At 44.1% G+C, this 19,372-nt stretch overlaps 1 protein-coding gene across 3 annotated transcripts in view; it reads left to right on the top strand.

Moving 5' to 3' along the window:
* ADAMTS6 (ADAM metallopeptidase with thrombospondin type 1 motif 6) overlaps window positions 1–19,049 on the top strand; it is a 308,640-nt gene extending 289,591 nt beyond the window's left edge. For 2 of the 3 annotated variants that reach the window (XM_075541085.1, XM_075541084.1), the window contains 3 exons: window positions 1,174–1,350; window positions 3,737–3,893; window positions 15,866–19,049. In XM_075541085.1, coding sequence (XP_075397200.1) covers window positions 1,174–1,350; window positions 3,737–3,893; window positions 15,866–15,975 — 444 coding nt within the window. In that variant the 3' untranslated portion in view covers window positions 15,976–19,049. Of the gene's footprint in view, window positions 1–1,173; window positions 1,351–3,736; window positions 3,894–15,865 lie in introns of those variants that run through there. The other variant, XR_012782832.1, reaches the window with a different exon arrangement.
* The last annotated feature ends 323 nt before the right edge of the window (window positions 19,050–19,372 follow it).

Here is a 19,372-nt window from a genome sequence, read left to right as displayed (position 1 = left end):
GACATTTGCTTTCCATTGAGCCCTTGGTATCTGCTCTTTTTTCCCTCCCAACGCCCCTCCCACCCTCTAACCCCATGATAAATTATAAATTTATTATTATTTTTGTATCTTACACCAACCTCTGTCTCCCTTCCCCCACCATTTCTGTTGTTCCTCCCCCGGAGGGGAGGGGCAGCTGTGGCTATGTGTCAATCATCATGAACGGTTCCCCCTTCCTTCCCACCTCTCCCCACCCTTCTGGTGTTGCTACTCCTATTTCTGTTCCTGGACTCGTGAACTCATCTCTTATTTGTACCTGTGCACATGCTCCGGTCAAGCCACGGTGAAGGCCAGTACTGGGGCCATGATATTGGGGGATGAAGTTTAAAGAACATTTGTGGCGCTTCAAAACTGTGTAGGTAGAGCTCCACTTGCCTCAGGGGGGCGGGGGGAGGCAGGGTGTAAGGAGAGGAGGGGAGCAGATCTTCACCAGAGAAAGCTGGAAGACTTCAGTCAGCCTTGATGTTAACTAGGAAGCCGGACTTCCAGAAACAGGCATTTTAATTAGCTTGGCGAAAAGGCAAATCACAGGGTGTGTGACATACATAGGAAGAAGCAATTTTCTTCAATCCGGAGGATATGCCCAATGCTAAGGAGCAGTCAAATTCATTATGATTAACTGATGAACAGAGGTTTTCTGTGCAATCACCCCTCTCCCTCATGGCCATGTATTTTTAGCCACCACGCTAGAAGAACACACATCAAATCAACCCCCAGCTCCCTTCACAGGGGCAAGTTCTTGCGGTCTACAAATAACAGAAGAATTCTTTTCAGAAGCCCACACCCAGCAAGAAAGAAACCAAGGGTTCCACGTTCCAAAAAAATAGAATCTTATCACAGCTGAATGAGGCCAAGCAAAAGGAGGAACAGAAGAATAAACCTACCCCCAATAAAAGAGGAAAATAGTTAGCCAAGAAAAGCAAACATTGGGGTTAGCTATTAAAGACCTTAGCGAAAAGATACAAGTACTTCTGCTTAAAAACTTAAGGAATTTTCACATCTGAGAGACTGCCTAGAATTTTATGTGCATGTATATTGTATACCCAAATACACATTTCCTCCAAGAAAGACTTTCCTCCAATTTCCCTCTGTCTTTAGACTGTCGTTATTCATTAGTATTTGTTTTATTTCCAGTGCACTCCAAAATGCGGTCCAGGATTCAAGCATCGGATTGTTCTATGCAAGAGCAGTGACCTTTCCAGAACATTCCCAGCTGCACAATGCCCAGAGGAAAGCAAGCCTCCTGTGCGCATCCGCTGCAGTTTGGGCCGCTGCCCTCCTCCTCGCTGGGTGACTGGAGACTGGGGCCAGGTAAGGCCATGGAAGCAGCCCCTTGGGAAGAAACCTCAAGGTTCCTGGTTGGCCATTGTTAGGGCTCACTTGATGAGGACGAACCGATGAGAGTCTAGGTATGATGGAAGTGTGGTGCAGTGCACAAACAGGAGCCGGCACGCATGGCCATTGCACACCCACTGCATACTTCCTACTTGTATTGATGGATGCCAGGGATTCTCACACCTTTAGCTAAAAACAACAGGGAAATTGTCAGAAAGATGTGGCGGTCTGCTTCCGTACAGACGTACAGCCTTAGAAATTTCCCGGCACCATTCTACCCTGCCTTATAAGGTTGCTATGGCTTGGAGCTCACTTGATGGCAGTGCATCTGGTTTTTGGTTTTCTGTTTGTGTGGGGGGTGGGGTGGAGAGGGCATGGTTTATTTCATTTGGGAAAGGACAATGCTTTTTCAGTTCTCATTTAGACAAACAGAAACCCCAGCTACTTTATGCTCAGCCCAGAGGGGAGGCAAAAGGAGACAATAATTAATGCTTTGCATTTTGTGTTTGAGTGTCGGTTGAGTTTACAAAGTGCCAAAGGTGAACACACATGAAAGCATGTATGTAATTAATGTAAGGCTGTATTTCACTGCAGAAGAGTGACAGTTTCCTAGTGTGTAATTGATAGCATGCTGTTTAGGACTCCGGGCAGACATGCTCTCACGAGCTTTAGTTTAATTTAGGTTGACATGTCAATGCGCTGTTTCTTAGAGGCCAGTGGAAAGTTTTTGCATGTTGGTGATTTCATCAACTTTACAACTGTTATTTTGATGTTTTTCTTTTAAATATTGTATTTTTCTTCCCACTTACATTATCTATCAAGTTTTCTAAAACTCAAAATAATCATGAAAGTACATCTCCAAAGAAAGTTTAATAAATTATATAGCGCATGTATTTGCCATTCTATATTAGAACGTTCACCCTGCTCTGTAGGGTTGCTATGAGTCAAAATCACCTCAATGGCAGTGCCTATCTTAGAGTTTTTAAAAGAAACAGAATTATGAGATTTATCTATCTGTGTGTTTACCTGATCTACCTACCTACCTATCTGTTGAGAGACAGGCAGGAGGTGGAGCTAAGAAAATTGGCTCATGCAATTTCATAGGGCTGGCAATCCAAAGTCTGTAGACTGGCAGATAAATTAGATAGTCTGTCTTATGTACCTAAATCCACAGCTCAGGGGATAGTCTGGAAATTCCTCTAGTCTTATGTACCAAATTCTTAGGTCAGACATGCTGCATTTTTGTATCCCAAGATCCATAAGTCAGATGACAGAAAGATGGAGTCCTGGCAAGGTTTCTTATTCATCGTCTGGAGGCAGGACACTCCCTGAGGAAAAAAATCCCTTCCTGTTCCATCTTATTAGATGAGGCCACCGTATTATGCTTTACTTATGGCTAACTAATTGATAAAAACATGTCAGACTTCAACAACCGCAGCTAGACTAGTGTTTGGCCAGACAACTGGGCACCAGAACCTCGCCAAATTTGACACCTAAAATGAACTATCGCAGTGTCTTTTTGAATACCGTCGTTAGTCTTGTGAGAGAGAGATTTGCGAGCAAATCCAACAGGCCTGCTCTTTTGCCTTGTAAACATCCCCATCCCCAGGCCTTAGCCCCTGTCAGCTCTCATCCCTTTGATAGCAGAACTCACGGGCTTTATGGTAGTCTGGTGATAAGTCCAAAGAACAAACACGCTCCATGTCCTTCAGCCCGGACAGCAAATCAGTCCCACAGAGGGTAACTCCAGGCCAGAAAGCCTGACTAGAAAAAGGCAGAGACGTGTTAATAGACACCAGACCCACTTCTCAGGTAACTGACAATATTTCCAAAAAATAGAGACAGCTCAAAGCGAAACAAACCCAAAACCAGCCCCACCGTCAGGCCCCAAAGCAGTGCTATTATACTGACTAACATTTGTATAAGGTACAGAGCCCACCCGTGAGCCCTTGGATCGTTTACCAGCAAGGCTGTAATAGATAAGGAGCAACCGTGATCTCCCAGCCTTAGAATCTGGTTATTCTACCTCATCATGAAGAGTTCTCATTTCTCTCCTGGTACCACTCGCCAGCCCTGTCTGGGCTTGTTGGTGTGACGTCTCCAGAAACCCACTGTGGTGTCTTGGGGAACAACATTGATTCTATTTCCTATGGTAATCAGACAAGCCTTGAGTTTCCAAATGAGCCCTCTGGTAGAATGATCTCACCCTACACCTCTCTAAGATGACTGACACGGTGACCTTTAAAAAGTAACGTGTGGAGTGCTTAAAATGCATGTAGTTTAACGTGTACCGAGTATCTTTTTTCGCTCCTTCCTGTAAATTGTTGAGCTATTTCATTTTTTCCTCTGCCTTTGGGTTTAGTGCTCTGCTCAGTGTGGCCTTGGACAGCAAGCGCGGACGGTGCAATGCCTCTCCTACACGGGACAGGCGTCTAGCGACTGTGTGGAAAACGTGCGTCCTCCATCGAGGCAGCAGTGTGAAAGCAAATGTGACAGTAGCCCCATTGCCAGTACCGAAGGTGAGTGTCCACGGAGACGGTGGGACCTGAGAGCACCAGCACAGCCGCATGTTTTGTGACTCACCAGGGGTGTGTGTGTGTGTGTGTGTGTGTGTGTGTGTGTGTGTGTGTGTGATAAAAAAATCAAAAACACAGTTGTGGCCAGGTTGAGTCCCAGGCATGGCCACTGCACGTGTGCCCCAGTAGAAGTGGATTCTACAGACTGTGCTCTAATGGATGATTTTTCAGAACTACATCACCTCTGGGTAGACTCAAACTTTCTCACCTTTCAGTTATCAGCTGTGTGTTCGCAGCGTGCACCACCTGGGCACTCCCAATAGGATTCAAAGGGCCCCAGAGGCCCTGTTGGTAAAATAATTTTTACAGAGCATTTGTGAGAGCCACATGGGACACTAGAAAGTGTGTGGACGTGCAAAAAACCAAACTCTCTGCCTTTTGTCAATTCTAACTCCCAATGCCGCTGTGGCTTTCGAAGGCTGTAGCCCTCGATGGGAATAGAAGGCCTCGTCTTTTCCCCACGAAGCATCTAGTGGTTTTGAACTGCTGACCCTGTGTTAGTAGCCCAACTCATAACTCAGTGCACCACCAACTAACTCTCACTGTCATCGAATTGATTCTGAGACAGTAGAAACATGATATAAGAAACTGGCATTTACAGCTATATGCCCTTATCTCTGGGGCTTCATTAATTATAAAATGAGAGATGAGAATGTGTGATTACTACAGTTACATCCGATCTTGTTTTCGATGTTTAACTTGTACTGGAATTGAGGGATGATTTCTAATGAACCACCCTTAAAAGTGAACGCGTCTGTTTCTTTTGGGCATGAACCTTGACCGCCCTGAAGATAAAATCCATGCTTGTGGTAATGAAAGCTTGTGGTAATGAAAGCTTGAAACTATTGGTGTTTCAAATGCTGATTTTCTTATTGTAGAAAAGTAGAAAAAGATGATTATGCAGTTGTTTATAAAGGAGAACAAAGGTCTTTGGTCTCTGAAATGTTTCTCCTTGTGTATTGGGACATGTCTTTATTACAGCCAAGATGCTGGATTTTCTTATTCACCACCTAAATAAATATGCTTGCTTCATTTAATAATTTTTAAATGCCTACTGTGTTTTAGGGACCATGACAGAGGCTTTGGGGAGATAGAGACAAATATGGCTGCTAGAAAGTTCAGACTGCCATCTCATGAAAGCAGAGGAAGGTATAATCAAACATATGTACACAAAGGCATGATTTATAAACAACTACCATGAATATATAACCAAATTATCTGTTTGTAATGCTCAAGTGAAAACTGTATACTCAGAAACTTCTTTTAAAAGATGTTTTTCTTTTGATCAGATTTAATCACTTTGAGGGGTTGCAACAACAATAAAGAGTAACCCAGCACAGTCACAATTTTAAGATGTTTCCATAGCCATTCAGTTTTATGAAGAGCGAGCATCTTAATGTCAGGATGTAGAGAACCTCACATTTACAAATGTTTTAATATGCACCCCAATACAGTATACTTCTTGTAGGTATAATGTAGTATAATTTCCTACTACATTAACTTATAATCCCACGTTTCATTAGCAAAACATCTAGCTCTAAGCCGTCTGCTTATTTCTGGCTCTGTGTTAAGGGATATTCAAGAAATCTATATTGATGTTAGAGTCCCTCTGTGGGATAGAGACCAATCGAAAAGCTGGTATCTGGGTGGGGGGTGGGTGTGGAAGGCACAAGTGTTTCAGCCCTCTCCTACCAGATCGAAGGTGGGTGTTTCATGCTCCCCAGAGACCCTGCAGGAGAAGGCTTGGCGATCTGCTTCCCGTCAAAAGCCCAAGAAGCAGCTCAGCTTGGCCACTCTGGGCCACCGCCAGGGGAACGGACTTGCGGGCAACTAACAAGACATCCTCATAGATGTTTGCAGGTGGTGTGACTGATAGGAAACGGAGGCACAGAATTGTCTGAATCACATACGTAGGAAGAGAGACAGGATTCAGATCCTGATTTGATAGCATCCCCAGGCATGTCACTTTCAGCTACATTTCAATGCTATTTTTTAATGCTATTCTTAACTAGTTCATTAATGTAGAAGATTTTGGCTTAAAATTAGTGAAGGAGTTGATACATGACTATTAGACTAAGTCAATAATTTGAGTTTGGGACTCTGTTAAAGAAGCTTTTTTTTTTTAAGATACCCATAACATGCTGTGTGGTGAAATTATATTTATAGCTTCATCTAGGCCACTTTAGTCATGTTTCCCAAAGCCTTTCTATTGTGGATACATCAGCTTCACACCTGCACATGCATTATTCTGTCAGAGCGGGTACAATACTCATTTCTGCCTTGATGGAATGTTTCTGTTTGTTAGTTGGTGTGGAGCTGAAGGTTTCATGGAGGATTTGGAGAACTGGCTCGTGGTCCATTCACTGCTTGCATACATCTCTCTTACGAATAGGAAGCTGAAGTAATCTGTTAAGACAGTAATTTTAATCTTCTCCATAAAAGAGAGAGCTTTTAGGAAATGTTAATCTTGCAAACTATGACTAGTTTTAGAATTGTTATGCCCAAATACTCTTAATTCATTTACAAGAAAGAGAATCACTCGCTTTCTCAAAATTAGATTAAAAGCATGAGTAATGTATTTGTCCCAGCTTGTTTTATGTTTCCTTGATCTTCCCAGCAGCATTTAGAATCTGCTTTTAAGCACCTGAAACCATCAGTTCCCTTAACAGCTAATCCATTAGGGTTCTCTGTGGCCAGCCTTTGCCATGCACCTCCAAAACGCTAAATGCATTTCATACAGGTTCATTTAGATACATAGTGTATTTAAATGTATCTAAATGAACCTGTATGAAATGCATTTAGAATAATGTATTTAAATAAAATTTCGTGATCTTATAGGGCAAAGCCTTTAAGAAACAGGGCAGGGAAAGGTGAGGGAGAATGTGTTATGTGAGGCATTTGGCTCAGATGGTAACGGAGCTCAGAAGAAGCCGTGGCACACTTTGGAGGTCAAAGCAGGCTTCTAAGGTGGTAGCAGAGTTCTGTGAGCAGTGTTAATGGGTCCTTGGAAAACCCCAGCATGTAGCCTGGGGAAAAAAGAAGATAAAAGAGTTGAGCTGAATCATAAGTTGTGATCTATAGAAATGTGGAGAAAGCAGCAAATCTGGGTTTCAAAAGAGATGGAGCAGTTGCATGAAAGTTTTAGGAGAATGATGTGATGTGGCTTGTGGGAGTTAGATCTGGGAGAAAGGAATGCCCTTACTGGAGGGGAGGGAGGACGGGCGAGAACTCCAGGAGCTGGGGCAGGTTTTAGTTAGCGCGGGATTTTTTTAGGAGCCCTCTGCCCCAGCAGAATCAGGTTCCTTGGACTCTTACTGAGAGCGACTGAGAACTCAGCTCAGTTCGACCCGAATTGAGAGCAGGAAAGGGGAAGATCTCTTAAGTCTTCCAGCAGGATCACTAGGGATCAAACAGGTAGGATTCCTAAAAATTGTTTTAATTACACAGTTTAAGTAATCGATTTTCCTCCTAACATTTTCCTGTGAAGACTTGCTAACATAGAGAAAAGTGGAAAGAGTTTTACACTCACCATCTAGCTTGTCACTAATCCTCCCTCCCTTTTTCAGCCTGCTTTAGCACCTGTCTAGCCATCCCTCCAGGTGATGTATTATAAGTCTTTCATAAAATCATTTATCTATTTAACTACTTAGTGAACAAACTACTCTGCTAGGCATCGAGACTATAGAATGTCTATCTCAAGGACATTTTACCTTAGGGCTCCATCACAATTTGATAGAGAAGTAACAGGCACTGTGTGCACAGAGCTGGAAAGCGGTGGCCACAGACGCATGGAGTAGCAGTGAGTGATTCAGCAGGCCGTCAAGGAAGAAGTAAACTTGAGCTGGGCACTGGAAGGTACAAGGGGCCTTCAAAAAACGGTGGGGAATTCCATGTTCTTTTCATTTAATTCTTCCATGAACTCATCTGAGCCACTTTGCTGAGAAGACATTGAGAAGCGGGCCGTTCCAGGTAGAAAAAGAATTGCCATCGTCATGGAGACATGAAGGTTGAGTTGGTCACAGTAGGTTGGCAGCTGGTTGAACGACAGAGATGAAGCCACAAAGATCGAGACAGGACTTGGTTTTAGAGGGTCTTCTGAGCAATGGAAGGTGCCCTGGTTATCACACTGAGCAGCTAACCACAAGGTTGGCAGTTTAGACCCACCCACTAGTCCATGGGAGAAAGATGAGATATTTTTTGCTCCTTGAATTATTTTTAGCTTCTGAAACCTGCAGAGGCAGGTCTACTCTGTGCTATCATGTCACTCTGGATCAAAATGGATGTGACGGCAGTGAGTTTGAATGTTTGACAGACGTTGGAAGTAAGTCTGGACTCTCTCTAGAACTTAGGGAAAACGTGATGGTACGTGGTCAATGTTATGTCTAAAGGGGTGGAAGGAGGACGGCCTTGATGAGGAGGAGGGTTAGATGCCCTTCTCTAGGGACTGGTTCCTCCTAATGACAAGTCCCAAGTCCCTGAGACAGCCCCACCATCCTCACTGCCAAAGGGCACTCTGCTTCTCCATCGGCCAGCACAGATTTGTTCATTCCTCAGACAGCTCGTGGCAAGTGCATATTCCGAGCCAGCATCCTACTTCCAGGCCATCCATTCTTCTTTAGATTTCCTTATTCATTGTCTAGTGTTCACATGCAGATCAAGTGATGGAAAAGAAAAGATTTGAATCAGGCACACGTTAGTCCTCAGAGTGACCTATTTGCTTTTTAACATTTTGAAGAGGGTTTTTGTTTTGTTTTTTAATCAGATTTACTTAATACCTCACTTGATTTCTTGGCTGCTGCTTCCATGGGCATTGAGTGTAGATTCATGGAAAATCAAATCCTTTACAACTTACATAGTCTCCCTATTTATCATAATGTTGGTTACTGGTCCAGTTGGGGGAATTTTTCCAAGATCGCTGGAACAAAAACAGTACCTGAATTTGGGTGTTCATGTGGCCTCTATCGTATACTGGAAGACTGGCTTTAAGAAGGTGAGGAAAACAGTGTTTTCTTTGCTATTTCAAAGAACTCATAATCTACTTCTGCCTTTGGTTCACTTTCCTGGCTGTCCGGTTTAGGTGGATGTTTGGGTTTGAGTTGAGATGGGACCATACCACCTCAAGATTAAATGGTGTGGCACCAAGCGAGGAAGACTGAGTAGAGGAAGAGCCAGCCAGGGTGCAGTATAGCACCGACGAAACATGCTACCTTCCTCTAGTTCTTTAAAGTTCATCTTCCCCCCACTATCATAACCCCAGTTCTACCTTACAAAACTAGCTAGACTGGAGCATGTACACTGGTACAGACAAGAGCTCTCAATGCACAGAATCCAGGACAGAGAAACCTCTCAGGAACATAATGGGAGTAGTGATACTATGAGAGCAGGGGGAAGATAAGGGGAGAAGGGGGGAAACGGGGGAACGCAGCACAATGATCTACGTATAACCCCTACCCCCACCCCCAATAGAGATGAACAACGGAAACATGGGTAAAGGGAGACAGTGGAAAGCGTGAGAAAAGAAAATCATAATAATTTGTAATTTATCAAGGGTTCTTGAGGGTGGGAGGGTGGGGGAGGGAGGAAAAAAATGAGGGGCTGATACCAAGGGCTCAAGTAGAAAGAAAATGTTTGGGAAAGGATGATGGCAACATATGAACACCTGTGCTTGACCCAATGTCTGCATGGATTGTTATAAGAGCTGTAAGAGCCCCCAATAAAATGATTTTTTAAAATCCTATTAAATAAATAAAAAGAAACAAACAATAAAAAGACTGAGTAGAAACAAATGGAGAAATAAAGGGGTGCCTTTGTCCATGATCAAATGAAGTCAGAATCACATGTCATCTGTGATATCCCCTTGCTTCCAGGATAAAAAGAAGCTGACGGGCTGTTCCCATTACCATGAATGATGTCAGGTTCCAAACGGAACTTGGTATTCATCCTCTTCCAGCCCGAGTATGTGAAACGTCAAGGGCTTGAGCGCGGTCTGATCAGGAAAAGTGCTCTGAGCACACACTCCCCACCCCCGCCCCTGCGCTGCACATCCATGTGCACAGGCCCGGCCTTTGCCATCTTGCTTCTCACCCCCTCCCCCCGCCCCCCGACTCTGTATTTTCATAGGCAGTCTTTCAGAGGTACAGCTGTTTGTAGTTTTTAGTCCAAAAAAACAGACCCGTAGGTGCTTAAACCATAATTCTCTTCTTCATTCTTCCTCCAAGTTTCGCGAAGAACTCACAGGCACAAAGGACATTTCATTCTCAAAAGAGAGATACTGATCGCTCCAAGCTAGTCATGGAAGGACTTGTCCTTCCACATCCCCATGAACTGCAGTGGTACAAGTCAGGCAGAATTGGCAAAGCTTTCTAAAACACAGCAAATACAAGAGCACGTTGACTTTGAGGACTGAGTCTTATACCATTTACGCCAAGGCAAGCCTTCAGAGTCGCTGTGCATCTGAATCCCATTGCCTCTAAACACGACAAATCCCTGTTCAGAGTGAGTATTTTTAAGTCATGACTTCTCAGTCAGAGTTTTGAGACATTAATGTAAAGCACCTGGGGAAAACCCATCGGAACATCATAATAACTGGGTTCATGTGTGGCCTATGAAGCAGGTTGTCTAATTTTATCATTCAGCATTACCTACACAGAGATTACCGAGGAGACCCACTCTGCATACTTCAGATTCTAATAAGGGGTCCAGTTTACTTCGCAGGGCCTCAGCACTGACTTTACAATGTGATCCATCCCCAAGTTTACTGAGAGAATTTGGTTAATAATTCTCCATAAATCGTCATTCCTACCAAAAGCTTTGTGGTCATGAGTAGAATGTAACTCCTCCTCAAACCAGCCCCTGGGTGGACGGGGGAAAGGGCAAAACACAATATATCTTAAAAACACACAGCCTCTAATCCTTCCAACCAGACGAACAAGAGTAACGGTGGAAAGAGTATCTTCTAGTCCTGGTCTATCTGGGAGCTCACCCGCTGGTCCATGGAGACAGTGGACGAGGAACTTTGTCGTTAATCCTTGAAGCTCAGATCCCACCACAGTGAAGAGGAGGCCCTGTATCTGAAACTGTGCAATCAGAAAGACTGCCCCTTCAGAACAGCTTTCTTCCGAGTGGTTACATGACAAAGAGACGCTTCCTTTTCATAGATCTCCTGGTGAAACGGTCCATTAGCAGACTGTATACGACTTGGGTGCAGAGAAACTTCAGGGTGCTAGGAGGTGTGCGTGTCTCCTTAGAAGCGAGATGGCTACACTTCGTGTCACGTCCTCTGGGCATGGTATCACCAAAGACCAACCTCTGGTGGAGCGTGTCATGCTTGATAAAGTAGAAGGTCACAGAAGAAGACGAAGCTCCTACTGAGAGGGAGTGTAGCCCAGTGGCTGCAACCGTGGGCTCGGACACAGCAGAGCGCAGACGTGACACAGGGCTGGGCTGTGTTTTATTTCCTTGGCCACGGAGTCACCGGGAGTCAGAACAGATTCAACGGCCCCTAACAGCAACGAGCAGTCTCTAAAAGCCAATACCAAGGATCAGTTAGAAACACAGAACCTTTCCGTTACTGTCTTCATTCCGACGAGAACATATAATCTGTGTCTGACTTTTATGGAAGGGCGTTCTCACATACATGGTATTGTGTATCGACTTCCACGTGGGAGTGAGACATGAGTCCATGCTTCCCGTGGAGGCAGACTAGTGAAGGGACACATTTTATAAGGAAGGTCTCCTCACTAGCACATCCGCGGAACCTCAAGTAGCTCATGCATATTCATCTCCGACCGCTAAACTAAAAGCGACGTAAGGAAGGCGCCCATATAATTTAAAGCTGATATTAGGATAGCATTCAGTTTTGTTGTTGTAATGATGTTTTAAAACTTGTTGGCATGTTTACAAGTATCTTTTCTACTCATATAACCTTACATTTTATAGAGGAAGATGGAGCTGAAGAAAAGCACTCCAAAAGCAAAAACTCACACCCATGGTCATGGAGTGGATTCCAACCAGCTGCTCTAAATGCCTGTAAGCTAGGAACCTTTTAAAGAACACCCCCCACTGCTCGAAGATGCCAGAGCAAGCACCGCCCCCACCAACAGAACATCTGCCTGTGATTCCCTAAGAGTTGACTCCTCGTCGGGGGGATCAGCCAAGAATGCACAACTATAGGCAGGCTGAAACCATTTTGCACTCAGCTGCCAAGAATGCTGGCAGTATAGAGGGGCTTTGGAGTCAGACAAAACTGGGTCCTGGCCCCAGTTCTTGGACCAAGTAGCTGTGTGGCCCAGTATGAGTTTTGAAACCCCTTTGCGCTTCATCTTTGCTATCTATCAGTAGCTGAGACTGTCTATACCTAAAATAAGTCACTTTCTATAAGCATTTATGATCTATAGGGGGCACTTGGTAAACTATATTTTTAATGTTATTATTCCTGAATTAAGCACTTGTAGAATAGAGAACAAAAACAGGACAGGTTGGCTATATAAGAAGATTTTCATCAAGCCAAAGATACTGATTCCTTCCATCAGGCATGTCCTAAATGGCAAAACCAGTTTCAATTTAATGTCTCATCTAGGCCCCTTGTCTGAGTCTTCCAACCCTGATCTTTTCCAGTTTTTCCCCCACCCTCCATCATAATTTACCTGTTTCTGGTAATTTGCTTATGTATACAAATGTAACCACCACCGTCTAGATTCATTTGAATAGAGATCCTGTCGGAATAATACATGGTAACTGTTCTCAGAAGGAAATGTTTCAGTGGTAAAAATAACGAGGGTTATCTGAGTGCTGACTCTGGGCCAGGAGCCGGACTATGTGCTTTCCATGCATTATCTCCTGTAAGCCTCATAGCACCCTATAAACAGGCCTGGAAGTAGTTTGCATTTTACAGATGAAAAAAAAAAACACCGAGGTCTCAAGAGGTGAAGTAACTTGGCAAAGTATAAGCAAACACTAGCAAGTGGCAGGGCCAGAATCCTTCCCCAGGCCCGTCTGACTCCAGAGCGCCTCTGAGCTGCCGTGTTGTGCTGCTACTGGGGGTCGGTCTAGGACAGCTGATATTTTAGTCCACTGCCTCCCGAAGTTTCCTGCTTAAGAGGACTGAATGACTTCCTGCTTTCATTCAAGTTGGGGACTGATTGAATAAGGATATTGAGAGGTTCAGAGCGGGACACCCTGGCAGCTGGTTTCCAGTCTACCTCTAGGTTAGAGATTGCCGCTGGACTCTGGGCCTCTGTGCAGGAAAAGAGTTCTTATTTCTAGTACCCTCCAAAGGAGCAGAATCCCTCACTGTATAGATTTGTTCATCATCTCAGTGAGTGGGTGAGGGGTAGGTGAGGGTGGTGGGGGTGGGGGTAAGCAATTTAGTGATATATATACACACATATATGTATAAATTAATCAGATTCCAAAGTTTAAATCTAAAAGAAAACTTGGCGCATTTGATTATATTTTGCCCAGCTCGGAATTTCCTGGTCAGTAACTCTTCCAACAATAGAATAATCCATCTCACAATAAAGTTGAGCTGCAGGAAATAGTCTTTGTTTCGTCTTGATGCTGACTTGTATCTTTAGAGTAATATTTTCTCATTAGTAAGCTAACCAAAGCTCTATAGTACACACTCATTGGCATGTCCAGAGTCGAACCTATTGCTTCTTTCCTGTCAACAGATGATAAAAGATCATCTTTACTTGTGATCAGAATAACAGTAGTTCAATAACTCACACTCCTTGGGTGCATTCTATGCATCAGATGCTGTCCTATGTGATGTACATAAGGTTATACATGTGGGTACATGCATTGCGTGAGTGACTAGCATCACACCCCTAGGTGTGGAAATGGAGGCACAAAGAGTTGAAGTCCTTTGCTCACAGTCAGAGCATGTGTAAATGGAAGCGCTAGGATGTTACCCAGGCATCTGGCTTCTACATTTATTTCCTGGAATAATTAAGGGAAGAATAACCACTTCTTTTCTATCTGCTAATCAGCTAAATCAGTTTTCTACTTTGCCCGGTAAGGCAAAGCTAATGTTTATTTTGTACTTTAAGCAGTCACACCGAGCCCCATTGCAGCAGACCCTCGAACAGCCCTCGCGACGGCTGCCTGCTCTTCTTGCAGGATGCTGACACAGTACCAAGACGAGTGGCACTGTGTCAGCGGGGGCATGCCCAACTTCTCTCTCTATTTTGATCATGGCATTACTTCGGCAATATTCTGTTCTTGGTAACACTAGCAATGATTTTTTGGTCCCCCACAGAAATATTTGCAATCTAAACTTCTTTGGTTACTTTCTCTAGTCTGGATAGCGAGAGAGGAAAAATGGAAAACCCTACTAAATGACTTCCGGGTGAAAATAAGCCAGATGCCTGAAGTCCAATGTGAGCCACCAAATACCCTCGCATTTCTTTCTTCTTGTTCCTTTTTTTTTTTTTTCAGTGCTTCACAGACTTCCTACCTTCTTTCAGCCAAATACTTAAAATGTATCGCGCATCCTACTGTGGAGTTTCTTTTCAAATTTCCAACTGCCCTTCTCTTTGCATCCTCAGACTTCAGGAGCATTAAACGGGGCCCGAGCTTACCTTTGCAGTGGCCTTGGAGGCTCTGGGCCCACATCTGAAGTCTTCCCTGGAAGGGCTTTCCCTCACTTTAGGGAGATCAATAAGACAACTTACGGTACTTACTCTGCCAGACAAGAATGGGAAGTATCCTCTTGTCTTTGCATGGGACCTTCTGTGTGTGCCCATACACGACGTGCTTAACTTTGCAGAGCTTCAGTAGATCTCTGCAGCCAGGACCAGACAAGCCACATAAGCAAGCAAGCAAACAAACAAAAAACTGTACCCAGTGCTCCGCCTACTTTGTAATTATGACCTTAAACAATGTACCCGAGATGCTTCAGTATAACCACCTGGAAAAATGAGGGTGAACTTTGATTCTGGGAGGCATATGGAAATTTAATTAGTAGGGTTATAGAGTATTTTTTAAAATCCCCAGATAAAAGTGACCAGCGTACTGGAGAGGAATATCATTCTGAGCACAGCAGCAGGGGGTGGGGGGGGAGGGAGGGGAGCTAGGTGGGGATTGGGCTCTAAGAACCAGAGGTGGACACTCCTTTCTCTATGCCGGGGCCTTGGTGCCACCTTCTGCAGGCCACCTCAGGGGCAATGAGAAAAGAATCATTTATTCACCTTCTGGCCGTCAAAACGACAGGCTTCATCTGCGGGAATTCTAGCACCAAGGAGAAAATGCTCATAGGAAAAAAGGAGGCCATGTCTCACTTCCAAATTAAAAAAAGACATTTCTACATGTTTCCATAACCCACAGACTGCTGCCTTTTCAGGCCAAGCCCTCAAAGCTTTCCTCGTTGTGGGCCGTAGGGGCTGAATCTAGGCCACTGTCAGCAATCCCTTTCATTCATCCAGGCGCATCCCAGTGCCTCACAGATGCAAAGATTCTCTTGAGGCATGTGTACTTTGGTATCAAACAATGCAACTCATGTTTGATTTTGGATAACCTTGCACTGCTGAATAAAATCACCCTTGAGAAAGAAGCAATAAAAGTGCTGTAAGAAAAATGACTCATGTTTCCAAGCTGTCTAAAGTGACCACTTATCCCAACAAATGGTAATTCTTTCAAGACACAGTGGGCATGCACCATACTTATAAAAGTCTGAAGGAAAAGCCTTGCAAACATTCGCCCACCCCCAAATTTGTGTTAAAATATATCAAAAGAATGTCTCTGGTAGGCTGGACCAGACAGACGCTGCTTAAAAAACAAAAACAAAACCCACATGCACAGGTTGGACCAAGGGGGGTGGGCGAGGTGGGGTGGTGGGTGTCCAGGAGAAACAGCCAGGCTCATCAGCCTGTTTATGTGCCTCTAATTGTTTTCCTTTTTCTGCCCCCATTTGTTAGAGTGCAAAGATGTGAACAAAGTGGCTTATTGCCCACTGGTGCTGAAGTTCAAGTTCTGCAGTCGAGCATACTTCAGACAGATGTGTTGTAAGACCTGCCAAGGACACTGACCCACGGGAAGCCAAAGAGAGAGCCTTGTCATTTCATCGAGGAAGTGCGTCCGTCAGAGGGAGCCACCCAGAGGAAGAGGACTGAGGTCCCTATACATGCATTACCCTGTGGAAAACGTAACCACTGGTCAGCCCTAGCTGACAGGATTTCAATATTATTTTAACTTCTGTGAAGTGGGATTTATTGATCCAAAGTGCTGGACACGGTATTAGGGGGAAATGCCAGATTGGAGAGATCCAAACAACACAGGGAGACTTGCTTACTGTGGAACGTTTGCGTTCTTTCAAGTAAATCCAATAGCCTGTTTACCTCCTTGGACCATTAAGATAATTTTTATTATGGACTTAGCAATGACACTGAATCCATTTGTATTTAAAACTGGTTAAAATGTAGCTGGTATGACTTGGTCAACTATGGAAGTAAAGAAGATTCTGAAATCTTAAGTCATAGCTTAAAAATATTTGCTATATTTTATCTCACTACAATAGCACCACAGTCTAAATTATAAAATGAATGGGCTTTGAACTGTAATGTAAGGAGCAATTATAAATCAACAGTCATGAAAGTTTGTATGATTTTTCTTCATTCCACTTAATTTCCTTAGGAATAACCCCCTGGTTCTGAACACTGCTGTGAGCCATATATAAAACGATATTAAACCGAACAACAGCGAGGGATGTAGTTTAAAGCAGAGCATCAGTTTCTGCAGCTGTGCAAGTCTATAAACCCAGTGCTAACAGGCTGTGGCCAACTTACCATTGTTCAAATGAAGCTGAAATTTCCATTAAAACTTTAAGAGGAAAGCATTTCAATCTCATAGGGAGGCCAGACCTGAGGCATGGTAGATAGAGACTGAAGTACCTGGCCCTTTGCTGCCGTCATGCAGAATGCCCGAGTTCTTATCTGAGTCGCCCCAGCTCACTTGTGTTTACATCCTCACCCGTCACAGAACAGCTTCTGCCCCGTTAGGCTGCTGGATTGTTGCATGCATGTGGAGCTTTCTGATAGGCTACCATGCAAAAGACCAATTGGCTCGGTAACCACCAGGCTGGCCCTTTTGCAATTTGCTGACAATTATGCTGGGTTCCTGATGCCCTGCTTTGATAACGGTGGAAGGGCATTTATTTACATGAAAGCAAGTGTGTGTGTGTGTATGTGGAGTGGGTGGATAGATGACCGTGCTTACACATAAATGTGCTGTTTGTATGTGTTTTAAAGGAGGCAAGGGATACCAACCAAAGAAGGAAAACTCACGAAGCCGAGAGATCATGACACCTCATTTACACAGTCACCCAACCGTTTTGTATTTTGTATGAATATTGCTGAATGGTAATCAAATGTGAAACTCAGTTTCTTCAGACAGGTCAAATTCCAGAGTCAAGTGCACCTGAATTCAAATGATTAGGTCACATTTTCTCTAGCTTCAAAGTTTCAAATCCTACTCATCAAAAGATCCAACACATAGGTTTTTATTTTAGAGTGAGGGTGGGGTCCTTGCTGAGGTTCATGTTTTATTCTTGGACTTGTGTACCTTGCGGCAGGTACCAGGCCATCCGTCCATCATGCTTCCTTGGCTGCCGTGCACACATGCATACCACATGTACCCCTGAGTGGCTGCTTGGCAAGGATAACACATGCAGTTAAAGAGCATTTTTGACTTAAATCCATCTCCGTGTTGAAGCCTCATGCAAAGTGTGCCACATAAACCAGGACCTAATGTGAATGATTAGTTGTTTTTTCTTTCAGAAAGTAATAGTGACTTTGGTACTTCCATATTTGACTGACAGCAGGTATGCTCAATGATGGCCATTTATCTTGTCACCTGCTTTCTTTCACAGCTATATAACTCACGTCCCTAAGCTCTCCAAACAGAGCGCTCTCCGTGACACACAGGAGTGCCCAGTGGGGGCCCTCTATGGAACCCAAATGCCCTGTAGCCATTCAGTGAAGGCAGAGCCACCCCGAGCTTACAGTACTGGCACCGCCCTGGCACTGAAGCCCCTGGATCCTTTTTATAGAGCCGTGAACGTGGTGCTAACATGCCCGGTGAAAGGAAGAAAGCTGACTTTTGGGACGTTTGAGGCATGGGTTTGCTATCGGGATCTGAGTTTCCCCAGGGGACCAACATAAACATCAGCTCCTGCTTCTATTTCAAGAAAGATGGTTTTCCATGAATAGCCGAAGGCTATTTTTTCCCAAACCTCACCTGGAAACGAACATTGTGGAGTCTGTTTCCGGGTGCTGCATGGTGCTCCAACTGGTGCTAAAGAGAAGGGCAGCCGGCGGCCTTCCCTCTGCGACACGGAAGAGCTCCACTGGGTCAGAGCAGAGAACTCTCTGGACATCAGCCGATTTCCATTCTAGGAGAACTAGCACAGAAACGGATGGGATTCCGACATTTTCACATAGACCTGAGCTTCTCTGAGCGGGGGTGGAGGGGAACGGGGGGGCGGGGTCACACTCCACAGTATGTCACAATACTGCTGCTATTCTAGCCAGCCACGTGGCTAAACGACACTCTACTCCTGACTAATCGGAGGACTGTCTGTAGAGGTTGGCTAGCCAGGGAGGGCTCTCCAAAAGTAGGGAGCTGTGCTCCTTAGGCAATCCCAAGGGAACGTGGGTCCGCTTGCTCAGCACAGTGTCTGCCACCGGCATAAGGGTCTAAGAATAAAGATGGAAGGTTACATGCACCCAGCTTATTCAACTCCTTGAGATGCAAATGACTCCCCACAGCCCATTTCCTTAGGAACTTTTTGTAATGGAGTGAATGTCACCCAGGTATCCTGAATAATACAGAATGAAATAACTTTGTATTATTGTGATTAGTTGTTGCTTATTATTTTATACTCAGTATTAATGTGGTACACTGTTACTTTTTTTCCTTTTGTAAATTATATTCTAATTTATTGCCGTGTTTCCTAACACCTGTCCTACATTCATTCTTCTGCTTGTAATGAAAAGAAAAGAAAGAGACCTTGTAACACTTGATGGAGTGAAATTCCACACCAGGCACAGATTTTTTTTTAACATAGATAATTTAGTAAAAATAAAAATCAGCTTGTAAGAATGATTTAAATGGAAGTTGTCTATTCCCTGAAGTGAAACAAAAGCAAGCCCATTGCCACTAAGTTGACACCAACTCCCAGTGACCCTGCAAGGCAGAGTAGAGCTGCCCCACGGGATTTTCAAGGCTGCCTAGATTCACAGAGACCGATTGCTGCATGTTCCATCCACATTTCTTGAGAACCTGGTGTTACATTACAGTAGGAAGAGTTCTTCCACAAGGATGCCACAATTATGCTATCTAAATTATCTCGGATTGAGGGGATTGCTAGCATCCTTACTACCCTTCTCACATGACATCAATAAGTGAATGATTTAGTCAGGTGTTTC

The sequence above is a fragment of the Tenrec ecaudatus genome, chromosome 2, assembly GCF_050624435.1.
Source record: "Tenrec ecaudatus isolate mTenEca1 chromosome 2, mTenEca1.hap1, whole genome shotgun sequence".
Taxonomy (NCBI): Eukaryota; Metazoa; Chordata; class Mammalia; order Afrosoricida; family Tenrecidae; genus Tenrec; species Tenrec ecaudatus.
Note: the sequence above shows the minus strand (reverse complement) of the source record. Positions and strands in the feature narration are given on the sequence as shown.